The 15,193-nt window shown below is 56.4% G+C and overlaps 1 protein-coding gene and 1 long non-coding RNA gene across 3 annotated transcripts in view; one reads left to right on the top strand and one right to left on the bottom strand.

Annotated features, from left to right (window-relative positions):
• ZRANB3 (zinc finger RANBP2-type containing 3) overlaps positions 1 to 15,193 on the bottom strand; it is a 112,652-nt gene that overhangs the window by 48,166 nt on the left and 49,293 nt on the right. Inside the window, exon 7 of the mRNA XM_075001070.1 lies at positions 1,324 to 1,495. Within this exon, the coding sequence (XP_074857171.1) occupies positions 1,324 to 1,495 (172 nt within the window). The remainder of the gene's footprint in view (positions 1 to 1,323; positions 1,496 to 15,193) is intronic.
• The window catches only part of LOC142016802 (uncharacterized), a 40,401-nt gene that overhangs the window by 6,105 nt on the left and 19,103 nt on the right, over positions 1 to 15,193 (top strand). For both annotated transcript variants that reach the window (XR_012646394.1, XR_012646395.1), the window contains exon 2: positions 11,235 to 11,483. This is a non-coding gene — a long non-coding RNA (uncharacterized LOC142016802). The remainder of the gene's footprint in view (positions 1 to 11,234; positions 11,484 to 15,193) is intronic.

Genomic DNA, 15,193 nt, shown 5'->3' with positions numbered 1-15,193 from the left:
CACACCAGCATCCTGCTCACGGCAAACAGAGAGTGTGGGCCCCGAGCTTTGTGAGTCAAAGTCAGGCAAGCAGAGGTTGGATCTGCCCATGGGCTCTGCCTGGTGGGGGTGGGGCCACTGCCTCTCCTCCTCTCCCTCTCCCAGCTGAGGGAACAGCAGTATAGCACTCTCTGGAGAGAGGCTTTCTTCTTGACTTTGACTGGTTGGAATTCCATGGAGTCTTTCTCCATGCTGCTACTCCTTCAGTGGGGGAATGGGGTAGTGGTGCACAGTGGTAAGTGCTCTTCCCCTTCATCCAGACCCTCCCTACCTCCAGCCCTTTCCTGCCACTCCTCCTGCCCAAATTTTCCCCACTTCTGCAACCCCTCCCATCCAGATGCCCAGACCCTGACCCCACCCTGCTCCTGCACCACCTCCTGCCCAGACCCCAAACACTCATCCCTAGCCTTCTCCTGCACCCTCCCTCTCATCCAGACCCACAAACTGCTCTCCAACAGCCCCCTCTGGCACACTGAACTCCCCATTTCCAACCCTGGGCCTGAGAAGTGTTAATCTGGCCTGTGGGAAGTCCTGAACCTTAGTCCCTCCTCCTCCACCCTCCTGCCCACGGTGCTGGACTGTGAGGTGACTAAGGTGTCTCAGTCTGGGGTCATTTTTGTCAGCTTTTTTTGCTTCTCACTTTTGTGTGGCCCCAAACTGATTTTCTGTGGGTCAGTAGCCCCTGACCCCCAAAAGGTTCCCCACCCCTGCAACAGAGAGAGAAGAGGCAGCCTTCTCGTGTCCCCCTGCTCCACACATACCAGACCTTCTCACTATGGGATCTTTTGTGTACCTCTAATATTAGTAAAATTCTGCTTTCTGCAGAAAGAAAATCCTTCACAATGAGTTTGGTCCTGCACCATTTCACGTAATGGAAAATTTGCCATTTAAAAGAGAGGTGTGCCTGCCCATGTGTTTTGTTACAGGATACCAACAATGTGTTCAAAATCCTAACACATTATAACATAATTACTGTATGTAACCGATTACTTTGTAGTGTGTTACACATGGCTCTTTAAGGCAAGCTTCATAGCTCACTTGCGGCTTCACCTCCCATTGGTAATGCAGCCACCTCAAACTCATGTTGATAAAAGATATTCCACATTGTTTTATTTTTGTGAGCGTATGACAAACATATGCTATATGCAAATTCATGTTCTTTATACAGTAAAATATATTTAAAGTAATCCAGATTAAAAAGGATAGTAAACAGTTTTTAGATGACATTACTGCTATTAACAAGTTTGCTAGATATTTAAAAATATTAAATGAGAGTAATTTCACCTTAGCAGCAGCTTTTGGGAGCTCAAATGGAATGCGTTGTCTAATTTTGGGAGGCAACTGGGTTAGGACATCACTCTTCAGGCGTCTGACCATTATGTTACTTAACAACTGATGTAATTCATCTAAGTTTGAAGCTCCTCTGCAGTCCCAATGAGTTCTTTTACCAAAAAACCTGAGAATAAAAAGGTGAGACGGATGGTGAAACTTGCTAACTTGAAGCAACAATTTCTTTAGTACACATTTGGTATTCTAATAAGTATCAAGATACTTATGTATGCCAGAACAGTACTCAGTGACCTGGGTGTGAGGCAGATGTAGCTCTCCATTTCATTTCTGCCTCTCCATAATCACTACAGGCTGGCAGACCAAAGTGGCCAGAAGCAAATAGAGCAAGGGGATCAGATAAGGGGATACCATCAGATAAGGGGATACAAGGAGACTCATCACCAGCTGGGAGTATGTTAACATCTGGCCTTGGCCCATGCTGGAGGTCCAGACTAAACAGCTAGCCCATCTCAGCTTTGTCCATGTCATCAGTGGCATTACAGCAGTGAGGGGGCAACCTAGGCTAGTGAATAGACAGAATGAGCAGCCTTCCATCCCAATGAGCTGCAAGACTGTTATAAGCACGATGGTCCCCTGGGATAGGGTAGTTTTGCTAACTGTGCTTGCATAACTAGAATTTGTAGGGTACGCCAACTGAACCATAGCATTACTTTGATTGAATGCAGAGGGAGCACATTGCTCTTGAAGTCAATGTCACATGCAATCAGCACACACATCACTTTGTGTGCCTGTGGCAGACCCCTACCTGGAAGCTTGAGGAACCTTCTAGAAGGACGGTATACTGGATCCTATTGGAGGTCCATGGAGTGGGCGGACACAGCCCGCCCATGACTAAAAGGCCCCTCTTAAAGGGAGAGGGATCCCATTAAAAGACACAGCCCCAACAAAGTACAGGGGACAACTAAAGAGAAAACAGGGATGGGAGTGGAGGTCAAAGGTTTAAAACTAGGGAACCAGAAGGGGACACCAAGCAGAGAACCCCGGACAGCACCCACTGCCCCTCAAAGGTGTCGAGAGAGCCAGTGGATGCCGCCCAAAGGAACTCTGCCCAGATTCATGGGCGGAGCGGAAATAGGCCCCACAGTCGCAGGCCTCCCCCCCGGCCAGCCTCCTCTCCCAGGTGTTGTAAATGGCCACCTTGGCCATGGCCAGGAGGAGGAGGTCCTGAGACTTAGTGGGGCCACGGATGGGGTGTGTTAGGTTAAGAAGGTGCAGGGAAAAGTGCAGCCAGAATTTCAAGAGAAGATTCTGGAGGAGCCAGAAGAGGAGCTGCAACCTGGCGCACTCAACGTAAATGTGCGCCAGGGTCTCCCTTGTGCCGCAAAAGAAGCAGGTCTCGGGGAGGCGGATGAACCGCGCCAGGTACACGCCTGTGCTCACCGCCCCATGGAGGATTCTCCAGCCAATATCCCCAGCGGGCCGTGGGACCAAGGTAGAATAAAGGCTGGCCCACCGGGGCTCCCCACCCTCCGAAGGTGGTAGAAGGTCCCGCCACTTGTGGTCTGGGCAGGACGTGAGGGTGGGGAAATGGAGCGTGTGGAGCACGAGCATGTACAGGTGACACCTGGGTGCGGTTTGAAAGGGGACCGGCTGCAAGGCGTGCAGCCGGCTGGGATGATGCGGGGGAGGGGTGTGGCGAGGCTCACGGAGCCAGGGGCCCACAGAGAGGTCCGGAGGGCCAGGAGTGAGAGGGGGGCGGGGTGCACCCTCTCGCAGGACCCGGCGTAGGTAGACATGAGCAGCAGGTGGCAAGGTGGCCTTCACCTCCTCGAGTACGCGCCGGGGAGAACGTAGGGTGGAGAGGCACATGTGCCGGGCGAGCACCGGGGCCTCCATCCAGTCTCCCTGGTCGTAGTCCAGGAGGTCTCCGACCCTGGTGATTCCACCGAGGACCAGCCTCCAGCACACCGCGGGGGATTCCGCCACCTGCACACGGAGGTAGGGGTTGCGTAGCAGAGGCTCCGCGAGGAGGTCTTCCCCCGCAGTGGCCCCTAAGGACCTGGAGACTGCAAGCAGCCGCCAGGTGCGGAGGAGGTCCTGGTGGAAGGCCGGCAGCTCTGAGAGGTCTCGCGGATGGCCTCTCAAAGGTAAATAAAGGAGCTGTTGGTTGTATCAGAGCCCTCAGAAGCGACGGAGGAAAACGTGCGCCAGTGTGCTCCACGCTGGACTATCTGCACTGTTGCTGTTGAGGAGTCCCTGCAGGGCCCGGAGGCGGAAGACATGAACCTGAGTGCGGAGGCAGGTCAGGCCCTGTCCTCCCTCCTCCAGGGGGAGATGGAGAACCCCTGCAGGGACCCAGTGCAGTCCTGGCCAGAAAAACTTCAGAACTACCTTCTGGAGGTTGGCTAGGAAGCCCGGGGGTGGGACAAGGGTGTTGAGATGGTGCCAGAGCATGGACAGGACTAGTTGGTTAAGCACCAGTGCCTTCCCTCATAGGGAGAGACACTGGAGCAGCCCCGTCCACCTCCGCAACCGCTCAGCCACCTTGCCCTCTAAACCCTGCCAGTTTTCTGGCGGAGAGGGATGCGTGGCGGATAGAAAGACACCCAGATAGGACAGAGGACCCGTGCTCCACCGGATGGCCTGGAGCGCAGGTGGGAGGTGGCTCGTCTGCCACCCAGCCCCAACCACCAGGCCAGAGCTCTTGACCCAGTTGACCCGTGCAGAGGAGGCCGCCGAGTAGATGGCTTGGCAGGCCTCCAACCGCACCAGGTCCCCCGGGTCCTGGACCACGAGGAGTACGTCATCGGCATATGCCGACAGGACCAGCCGCAGCTCCGGCTCACGGAGCACCAACCCCATCAACCTTCGCCGAAGGAGACAGAGGAAGGGCTCGATGGCCAGAGTGTAGAGCTGGCCCGACAGAGGGCAGCCCCGATGCACCCCTCGCCCAAAGCTGACCGGAGCGGTCAGGGTCCAGTTGAGCTTGACCAGACACTCTGAGGCAGCGTATAGCACCTGGAGAAACCCAATGAAACGGGGTCTGAAGCCAAAGGCCCGCAGAGTGCCCAGGAGATACCCGTGGTGCACCCTGTTGAATGCCTTCTCCTGGTCCAAGGACAGGAGGGCGAATGACAGACCATCCCTACACCCGAGCTCCAAGAGATCCCGGACCAGATAGAGGTTATCGAGGATGGTACGGCCCGGGATGGTGTAGGTCTGGTCGGGGTGGACCACATCCTGCAGCACGGACCCCAAGCGACGGGAGATGGCTTTGGCGATTATCTTGTAGTCTGTGCCGAGGAGCGAGATGGGACGCCAGATCCGAAGGTCGCGGGGATCGCCCTTTTTGGGCACCAGGGTGAGGACGGCCCACCTGCACGACAGGGGGAGGATCCCACTCTGCAAGGACTTCGCCCAGACGCTGAGTGGGTCTGGGCCAAGGACGCCTCAGAACACGCGGTAGAACTCTACGGTCAGCCCGTCCATGCCCGGGGATTTATTGGTGGGCATGAGAAGGAGGGCTTCCGAGAGCTTGGCCAGAGTGAGAAGAAGCTCCAGCCGGTCCTGGTCACCCATGCTGACCGAAGGGAGTTGGTCCCAAAGCACTCTGCAGGCGTCAGCGTCGGTCAGATCCGGGGAGAAAAGGGTGGCGTAGAAGGTGCGAGCCCTCTCACACATCTCCGCCGGATCCGTAAGAGGGGTGCCATCCGCCGCGAGGAGGCAGAGGATATGTTTCTTGGCACCCCTCTTTTTCTCCAGGGCGTAGAAGAAGCGGGAGCCGCGGTCCATCTCCCGAAGGAGCTGGATCTGCGAACTCACAAAGGCCCCCTGTGCCCGAAGGGCATCGAGGGCCCTGAGCTTGTCCCGCTTCTCACGGTACATGCCGCAGAGGGGTGGATCCCTGGGGCTGGTGGCCAGGCACCTCTCCAGCTCAAGAACCTCCCGCTCTAGCTGTCCTATCAACGCTTCCCGCCGCCAGCTGGCCCCCCCCCGGGTATAGTCGCGGCAGAAGAGCAGCATGCGCACCTTTCCCAGATCCCACCACCGCCGCACCGAGGGAAAGGCGTGCCGTTGCCCGCGCCAGGCCAGCCAGAATTCCCGGAAGGATGCCACGAAGCCCACATCCTCCGGCAGGCTGTTGTTAAAATGCCAATAGGCCAACCCCCGCTTCCCCGGAGAGAGGGAAGCCTTCACGGCCACCAGGTGGTGGTCCGAGAAGGGGGCCGGCTGCACACTGGAGGAGTGGGCCCAAGAGAGATGGTGTTGGGAAATGTAGATGCAGTCCAACCAGGAGTGTACGGATTTATGGCCCACCACGTGGACATAGGTGAAGACAGTGTCTTTGTCGAGGTGGTGGCTGCGCCAGACGTCCACCAGGGAGCGATGACTGATGAGCTCCCTGAGAACGTCCACAGTGGCCTGGCACTGCTCGGTTCCCATACGGTCCCGCTCCTCGAGGGTGCAGTTAAAATCCCCGCCAAGGACCAGGCACTCGCGAGGACCGATGGAGTCGAGGAAGGCCGCCGCCCGCTGGAAGAAGGATGTTCTCTCCGGACCAGATGTCGGGGTGTAAACGTTGACGAGGTGGAGGGGCAGCCCCTCCACCCGCACCTGGAGATACAGCAGGCGGCCTGGCACGACCTCGATGCTCCCCAGCACCTCGGGCTGCAGGTCTGGGGAGAACAGGGTCGCTACCCCGGCCCGATGGGCTGAGAGGTGACTAAGGTGGACCCCGCCTCCCCACTCCAGCCGCCAGCTGGCCTTGGCGGCTGGAGTAGTATGGGTCTCCTGCAAGAAGGTGACCGAGTACCCCTCCTCCCGGAGGAAGGAGGGCACTTGGCACCTGCGGAGACCTGGCCCACAGCCCCTGGCATTTAATGTGGCAAGGATGAGCGGCGCCATTTGGAGGGCTGGGTAGGATCCTCGCCAGAGGGAGTGCCGACAGCCCCCGTGGGGCCACGCAGCAAGCCGTGACCGACGCTGTAAGTAATTAAGGCGTTGCGAAAACTACGGACCCGCTGGTAGGCCATGGCATCCCTCCTCCCGGTCCCCTTGCCTTCTTTTAGAAGGGCCCTCATGGACTCTAGGATGGCGTGGAAGTCACCCCAGCGCTGGAGGGCGAGAGCGACCTTGTTCCTGGACCCGCGAACGTCGTCCAAGAACTGCTGTATCTCACCCGCCAGTGCATAGGGTGCTGGGATTTTGGGGGGCTGGGAACCTGTCAGCCCCATTTTCTTATGGGCCCCGCAGCCAGAAAAAAGGTTGAAGCGGGGAGTGGGGTCTAGGTTCGGGAGGGATGGGGGTGGCAGAGGAAGAGCAGCCCCGGAGGTGCTGGGAGAGGGCGGTGCAGCAGAGGCCTCCCGGGCGATTACAGCCTCGGGGGTGGAGATGGGTGGACAAGTGTTGAGGGGAGGGGCGAAGAGGGGAAGGGTGAAGGTGGGGAGGATGGGGGTTGGAAGGGGAGGGAGGGGGAGCAGGGGGAGGAGGGAGGGGCAGGAGTGGCAGAAGAGGAGTAAGGGGAGGGCCTGGAGGGGGGAGGGTTGCATGTTTTAGGATGGGACATTGATTGGAGAGGGGAGCAGGGGTGGGGGTGGAGGGGGGGGCCAGGGTGGGAATAGCGGCTGGTATGGGGGCGGAGGGGATCTTGGGAGGGGGGGGAACTTCCACGGGCAGTGGAGGGGAAGTTGGGGTTAGGGGCAAGGTGCCCACGCACTCTGCGGCAGGCACCGACGGGTTGGCAGGAATGGTGGTAGGGTCTTCGGGTCCGAGAGGGGAGGGAGGGCATAATGGGAGCATCAGTTCTCCCGGGATGTCCGGGGGCTGGCTGACCCCCGCCGGGAGGTCTTCCCTGATTGAGGAGGGGGCCGCACTCTGCGACATCCCGGAGCCAGGAAGGGTGGCAGTTAAAGGGGCGCTAATGGACAGGGAAAGGGGGAGCGAGGGGGGTGGGGAGTAGAGGGACGGCCCGCAGGCCTCCAATAGAAGGCTGTCTGCGTCCGGGGCCACTGGGGTGAGACCCAGGGCCTCGACCTCCTGCGAGAGGAGGGCGAGGCTGAGGCTTACCTCCTCTGGATGCTCTGCAGGGGCAAGCTGGGCAGCAGCCGGAGGGGTGTCAGAGGAGGGCGAGGGGTGACGGAGGCGGTCTCTATTTTTTGGGGCTCCAGCTCCGGGGCAGAAGGGGTGGTGTCCTATGTGGCCGCTGCAGCGACCCCGGCCACCCCCGGCAGGTGGTCAGTGGCCAGGGATTTGGCAGGTGGACTGGGGCTGGTGGCTCTTTTGGGTGCCTTGCGAGGCACGCCTACCCCATCCTCCGACAGGGTGGGGTGCTGGTCGCGTGCACTCCTTTTTTTCCTTTTTCCTGCTACCAGCACCCAGTCCTCCGAGGAGGGGGGCTGGGTGGCAGAGGAGGAAGGGCCATGGGGCTGAGGCAGCAAGGAGGGAGGGAGGAAAGGAGGGGCTGGGTCGGCAGGGGGAAGGGACGGCCCGTCCTGGGGTGGGCCCTGCCCAGGTCCTGCTGCCACAGCCCTACCTCCCTGTCCTCCGCGGACCTGGCTCTTGCGGCCGCTCGGGCGCCTGCACCCGCCTCTTCTTGCCTGGCACCACCAGTTCGGGCGCCCTCCGACACCCGAGCAGCGATGGATCCGTCCAGGATGAGAGGAGGAGGGGTGGTCCCAGGGCCTGTCGCAGTTGGGGCGCCGCTGGTCTCGTGGCTGGCGCCCCGCCTGTTGGAGGAGGTCCTGGGCTCCTCTTCGCGCCGGGCCAGGGGGCAATCCCTCCGGACGTGCCCTGCCACCTGGCACACGAAGCACCGGGCCTCCCGCAGGGTGTAAAAGACCCGGTACTGGGCCCCTTGGTAGGGCACCAGTATAGCCCCCTCCTGGGCTACTCTGCCCTGTACTGCTGCCGGCGACAGTTGTACTCGAGCCTGCCAGCGGAAGGAAAGCACATGCCGGAGGGCGGGGTCCTTGCAGCCTAGGGGGAGGGGGCTCAGGACCGACAGAGGCCGGCCCAGGGCAGTGAGGAAAGGCAGAAGGGCGGAGTTCGGGAGGAAGGGTGGGACGGAGAACACCACCCGCACTCCCAGGTCTTCCAGCAGCTCCAGGGGCACATGCACGCCCCCTATCGCTAAGCCCCTCTCCACCGCCTCCTGAGCGGCGGCCTCCAAAGCCAGGAAGAAGACAATCTTCCCAAACATCCGAGAGGCCGCCACCACGGCTGCAGGCCCCACCACCAGTGCCAACGCCCGCATGTAGGTTTCCACATGGGGCGAAGCAGCCATCAGGAGGCAGCGGACTCCATGCCTCCTGGTGAGCGTGGGGAAGGGGCCGTGACCGTCGGGGGTGGTAGTCCTAGCGGAGGCGGAGGGAGCAGGGTGCAAGGCGGCAGCTGCCGCCTGGGCTTATGACCTGGGGGTTGAAGAATCGGAGCACCCCGGCGCGGTGGTGGGAACAGGGGGCAGGGAGAAGGGGGAGCTGCACCTGATGTTGCAGCAGCTGGGGCAAGAGCCCCCGCCACAGGGGGTTTGGCCTTCCGGGTGGGGCTCTTGCCTTTCTTTTTCCCCTGGCCCTTCCTACCCTTTTGGGGGGCTGGGTTCGGGGCGGGGTCACCGGAGGACGCCGCGGCGGGGGTGGTAGGAGCCCCGGAGCCTACGCTTGCGCCCTTGGCCGAAGAGATGGCAAGGACCCCAGTGGCCCTGGATGAGGAGGCCACCACTTCAGGGGTGGAAGGGGTGCCAGTGGAGGAAAGAGGGAGGGGGGCATCACTAGATGGCTCCCTGGTGGTTGTGGAGGCCATGGTGAGGGGTGCAAGGGTGAGGGAATTTATTGGGATGGGGTACTTTAAGAAAGAACGGGGGAGGGGAGGAGAAAAGGAGAAGGGAAGGAGGAAGTGGCTGCCCTTCCCCCACCAGCCAAGCTGAGGACCTGGTCAGTGGGGGAGGGGGGCAGGAGAGGGGAGGGAGGAGAGGAAAGTACAAGAAGGCCACAACTCCCAGCACAAGATGGTAAACGGCTCCTGCTACTGAACTGGGATATGTGCGTGTGGGGGTGCAATATATGTAAGTGTGGGGCTCAGGCACCTAACAGAAAGAAAAAAGGGGGGGGGTGGGCACAAAAAAGGGGGGGGCAAAAGGAAGTGGGGTAGAACCAGCTAAAGCTGGGGGTTAGAGGCAGGAGTGTGCCCACGGGTGCCTGAGGGTGGGCCACACAACAGCTGCTGCTGCAGGGCCCCACAAGAGCGGGGGGGGGAGGAGGAGGAAGGGGCAGATGGTTTGGGTGGGGCCCAGATGGGGAGGGCCCCGGCGGCAGCTGGGTGTGTGGGTGGGGGAGGTGGGGAAGGAGGCGGTGGCTGCAGGGGTGGGGCAGGGACCACACCCTTATACCCCACCCCCAACTATGCAGCCACCCCTGTGGAGCCTGGTGGAGAGGGGCCCCACCCAAACTCACCCCTCCCCCAAGCCACTCCCCAGCAAGCTGTGGAGGGAAAGCCCAGCCACCGCCCAAGAAAGCCCCTTACCTCCTCCGAAGCAGTGAGGATGCAGCAGCCAGCGGATGGAAAAAGTAGGCCCAAATGGAAGGGCAGAAAACTACCCCCCAGGGGATGGAAAAAAGGGGGGGAGGATACCCCCTTCCCTGCCAAGAGGCAGGACAGCAAGAGTCCCCCAACACACTACCCACCCAGCAGTTCCAGAGGGAGGCTTACTGGGAAGGGTGAAGTGGGGGAAGAAAGAGGCAACCTGCCCAAGGCAGGGAAGAAGAGAAGCTGGCCCAAAAAGAAAAGGGGGCCAAGAGACAGCCCCAGAGGGGGCTAGAGCAGCCAAAGCCTGCCTGTCCCCCAATACCTCACCTCCCAACCGCAGGGCTCCCCAGGTGGGATCCCTGCAGCAGCCCTGCAGCCTGGAGGACAGAGCATTCCCTGATTAGGCCCAAGCCCTCATTGGTCAGCTGGACCCTGCGCTCCCTATAAAAGACTCCCCATTTGGTAGCAGGGGGGAAGGTTTTGGACACCAGAGGAGCTGAGCGAGAGCAGAGCAGAGCAGAGTGAGTGAGTGAGCGAGCGAGCGAGCGAGAAGGTACCACAGGGAAGCGGTGGGTGAAGTGGCCCAGGGTGAGATTGCTACTTTGGGGCAGGGGTACAGGCCCTGCCAGTTGCCTCTTGTCCTCGTAGGGACCCTGGGCCAGAGTCCAGGGTAGAGGGTGCATCTGGACTCCCTCCACCCTTCCCCAGAGGGATTACTCCACTGGAGTAGGCGTGGGCCTGCAAGGGGACTGGCTTTATCCTCCCCACTCTGGACTTGCCTATGATGAGGATGGCTCACTAAGCAGAGACTCCTGCTTTTGGAAAGGCCTGGGCAGATAAGGGGTCTCTGTGAGTCTCTGAGGCACAACAGAGAACCGCCAGGAAGTGCAGGGACCCACAGGGGTTGACAAGGGACTCTGTCACGGTGCCCTTGCTGTGTGCGCCATTTTTGCAATACTGAAAGGAAGAAAACCTGTGTGGATGAAAACCAGCAGAATCTGGCAACCTTGTGCATGGGCAAACCTCTTGTAGGCCATACATAGGACCCCTATGGGCTTGTAGAGGGGTGGTGTGGCCCCACCCCTCCCCTGAAGCAGGGGAAGCCTCCCAGAGGTCTTAGTAGGTGATCCCAGAGCACCTGTGCCCTGCCTCCCAAAGACTGACATGGGAGACAGGAAGGGCTCATTAAAAGGGTGGCCTCTAAGCCAAGCAGAGTGGCCTGGTTGGTCTCCTATGAGTAGGAGCCAAAGGCCCCTGAACCTGCCGAATGACTGGACAGACAGGCCCACCAGCCACCTGACAAGACCCCAGAGGCACGCCCAAGACTGCCACTTGCCAGCTACCCAGAGGTCCCTGACTTACCTGGACCCTCTGCCTCACTGCAGACACATTACTTGGAAGGACCTTACTTGCCTGAGTGTACAAATCTACCAGCTACCCAGACCTACTGGCTGCATGCTACCTCGAGGTCCAGGATCTTCCTGAGCCCACAGTCCTGCCACCAGTCCACTACCCCAATGATGTGGACATGCTTGGAGCTCCCAGACCTGCCCATGGAAAATCACATGTAGGATGGAGAGCTGCGCGGCTTCCCAGACGACCCTGAGTGGGACCCTGCACCAATGAAGGCTGAGGTAGGAAGTAGCCTGGGGAATGCTCCCCAGCAGACCCCAAATCAGTATGTTTTGGCCTGGCTCCCCACTGAACAGCTACTGGCATGAGCTCTAGGTAAGGCCCTGGACTGGTATGCAGTGGAGTGGGTGGGCCTGTGCTCCCCACTTCCCTCCCGCGAGAGGTAGCCCCTTGCCTCTCCCAACCCACACAGCCATGGTGGTATACTGGCCATTCTATCCAGCTGCAGAGCAAACCACGACCATTGCTTGACTGCTTACACCGGCTCTGAGCTTCTTTCAAGCAACTGCCATGCCCTGCCCCAGAGCAAACTGCTTACACTGTTGCCCGATTGACTGCTGCCCCAGGGCCAGGACTTACATATTGTTACCTTGGCTGCTGCCTTGACCAACCCCAGGGCCAGATTCATATACTTTGTGTTTGCTCAGCCTCACTACAGGAAGCTGAGCCTTCCAGTTACTGCTGCCTTGCCCTGCCTCAGGGCCCGGCTCAGATACTGTGTGGTTGCTCTGCTCTGTGGCAAGGCACTGAGCCCGACTAATTGATTGCTACCTGCCTTGACCTAGGCCAGGGCTTATACACTGACTGCTTGTTTGGACTGTGTTCCCACCCTGCCCCAGGGCCTGGGTGTATATACAGCATACCTGCAGTTCAGTTAAAGGGGGCTGGGTCCCTAAGAGGCTGCCATCTGCTCAGAACCAGGAAGCTCCTAGACTTTGGAGAGGTGGTGTGGCCTGCTCTGCCCCAGCGGGGGCGCATTACCCCTGGACGACACCTCCACAGGGCTGCATGTAGCTCTCAGGTCACAGGTTACCCATGACAGCACTAGAGGCATCAGCTATGGTAAAGGTTTCTGGCACTTCTGGAGGTGAGGGAAAGGATTAGTTTTTGTTTTAATTGTTTTCACTGTTGTTGTAGAATTGCCTTACATCTCCATCCCCTTTCAGCCTACTGGTTTGTACCCTGTCGAGGCTGATCCCCATTCTGACACTGAGTGCAGAAGGTGGGGGCCTACAAGAACTTTAAAGTACCCTCTCACTAAAAGTTTCTGCTTAGAAAACCCCCCAGGGTCACAGATTCTCTGAACTTTGGGTGGTGACAGCATGCTACCCAATGCAAAAATCCACTTTACAGAACTGAGGAAAACACTTGGGATGTCTCCCTGTGGGATAACCCTCCCTCAGGAGAGGGCCTGAAAACAAACTACAGTTTCTTAATAGCTCACCTTTCAGTCACAGAAACATGCACGCAGAACCTCTTACCAGCTGGTCTGGAGGTACCTACCCAGCTGCCCCCATCATTCCAGGCAGGTCCTGCCCCAGGGCCACCTTAGACTGGGCTACTCCGGCCTGGATGGAGCGTCCCCGCCTGTGGTGGCCCAGTACGGCTGTAGCAACCCTCTGCCTTCAGTAGGTGGGGGCTGCTCCAGCTAATGCCAGTTAACCGTAACCAGAAGTCTCATCCCTTTAGGGTGAGGCTCACCAATTAACAGGTTATAGTTTAACATCCCTAGCCCAGTTCCAGACTTCAAACATGTTTGTATCTCGCCTCTGGCCATACTAAGGACTGCTGCAGGCAAATCACTGCTCCAATTCAAAAATGCCACCCTCTTTTCCCATTCGTTCACCTGGCTCCTTGCCTGCACTTCCTGGAGCTTTTCAGGGACTCACTACCTCTGGGTTTAATCCTTTACAGGCAATTTAGTTTATTAAATACTGGGATGTCTACAAAAGGGGTAGTAGCCCTCTCAACCACTATATGCCCTTTCCCTTGTCTAATTTTCTTCACTACAAATGGCCTCAGAACTTGTCAATGTGCAATCAGGTTTGTGTATCAGGAGCTTCCAGATTCCTGTAAGTAAAAGAGTGTGTAAGGCTCTCTTGGCCTGACAAATAGAGACATAGATGCTACCAGCACATGTACCTAGTGTAGAGATGGGAAGGATGCAGTTTGCTACAGAACTTTCCTGAATGCCAATGCAGCACAGTCAACATAGAGGATGATCACTGTTCTGTCTGTTGCTATAAATGTCCCAAGAAATACTGAAGGCAGATAAAAGATTAAGAAAACCTTACTCCAAAGGTTTTAGCAACCTGTTTTCCTGCTTAGGATTCTCTGTTTCCCAAGCAATTAAATGTCACTTTAACTGCTGAAATCTTCTATCTGAATACTCACCATAGAGCACCTCTTTTGACCCCACCCCCAATTCTATTTAATCAGTGGGCAAGATGAAAAGGAGTCTTCTACAGCATTGCCCTTTCTGGTTTTCTTTCCTTTATCATCACTCCTTTTCTACCATGTTGGACAGTAGATGCACAAGAAAAACAGTATAACAAATTCTATCAACATTTCATAAGCTCTGAAAAGCTGTCCAACAAACACCTTCCTAGGATAGGGGTAAACTGGACATATATGGGGGAGAAAAACAAAACGACAACAACAAAAAACAAACAGCTCAGCAGCATTTTACTCTGTTGTTTAGATTCAACTAAGACAGACCTAAAGGGACTCAATTCTAAGCTGGTAAAATATGATCATACTGTGAGGATGATATATGGAAGGAAGACACTATTTGCGCATTTCCTATCCTTCTCCCTCACATTTAATTGTTGAGTACAATATATGCAATCTCAGGAAGGTGCTTTTTTTTCTCTCCTTGCTAGAGTCAAGGTAATACCTTTTTATTAACGTAAGGGAGAAAGGAGGAACGTTCAGTCAAGAAACAGTGGGAAAAACATTCAAACACTTTCTAGGCCTCTTATCTTCTGAAGAAGGTGATCATGAATACCCAAGTTGAAGGATATGCACAGAGTACAGTATAAAAATATTAAATCAAGATTAAGCATCACAGGAAGTTTTTGTTTCAACCCAATAATAAAGACAAAATTATTTATTTTGAACACACCAGAGCATCAATTTGATTTTTTTGTACATTTATGGTATTCCAAAAATAAAATTATCTAGAATTGAACAGCTAACCACAAAGTACATCCCACACACATTTGTGGTGTGAAATGTTCACATTTGTACAGTCAAAACATCTTAAAAGCAAAATTACTCTATTTGGATCTCAGACACAATTACTTCATTACATGTTAAAGTCAAACACTGAAAAAAACATTATTTTTGGGCACCCTTAGAATATGAAGTTTTATAAGAATACCTTTCCATAACTGTTTCTTCAAAGAAGTGTATGTATGGGTATTTTACCCAGCGTGTTCACGCCTAATACATCAGGACAGAAGACATTTTCCCTACAGCAGTACCCACTGGGGCAGTGTACGTGTCCTATGCTTCAATTCCTCTGCAATGGAGATGGCCAAGGCTATATCTACGCTGCAATAAAAGATCTGTGGCACTGAGCCTCAGAGCCTCAGCCAAATTAATTGGGTTGTGGGCTGCAGAGCTAAAATTACCAGTTCAGACGTTCAGTCTCAGGATGGAGCCCAGGCTCTGAAACCCTCTGTGACATTGAAATTCGACCTTTACAGACATAGAAATGTATGTCAATGGTAATTAGAGTCATTTCATGTTAGCTAGAGTAGAGCTTTATAATGTAAACTGATACTGTTAGAGAATTAGAGGTAATACTAATTGTATGTGTTTGCTTGAATCTTGTCATATGTTAACAATGTAAACAGATGACTCCTGTCTGGTACAGGTTGCACATCCTAAAACCAGTTCACTCTGGTTTTGTCGGACCAGGGATGCT

The sequence above is a fragment of the Carettochelys insculpta genome, chromosome 8 (assembly GCF_033958435.1).
Source record: "Carettochelys insculpta isolate YL-2023 chromosome 8, ASM3395843v1, whole genome shotgun sequence".
Taxonomy (NCBI): Eukaryota; Metazoa; Chordata; order Testudines; family Carettochelyidae; genus Carettochelys; species Carettochelys insculpta.
The sequence above is the reverse complement of the archived record's forward strand: the minus strand, read 5'-3'. Positions and strand labels throughout refer to the sequence as shown.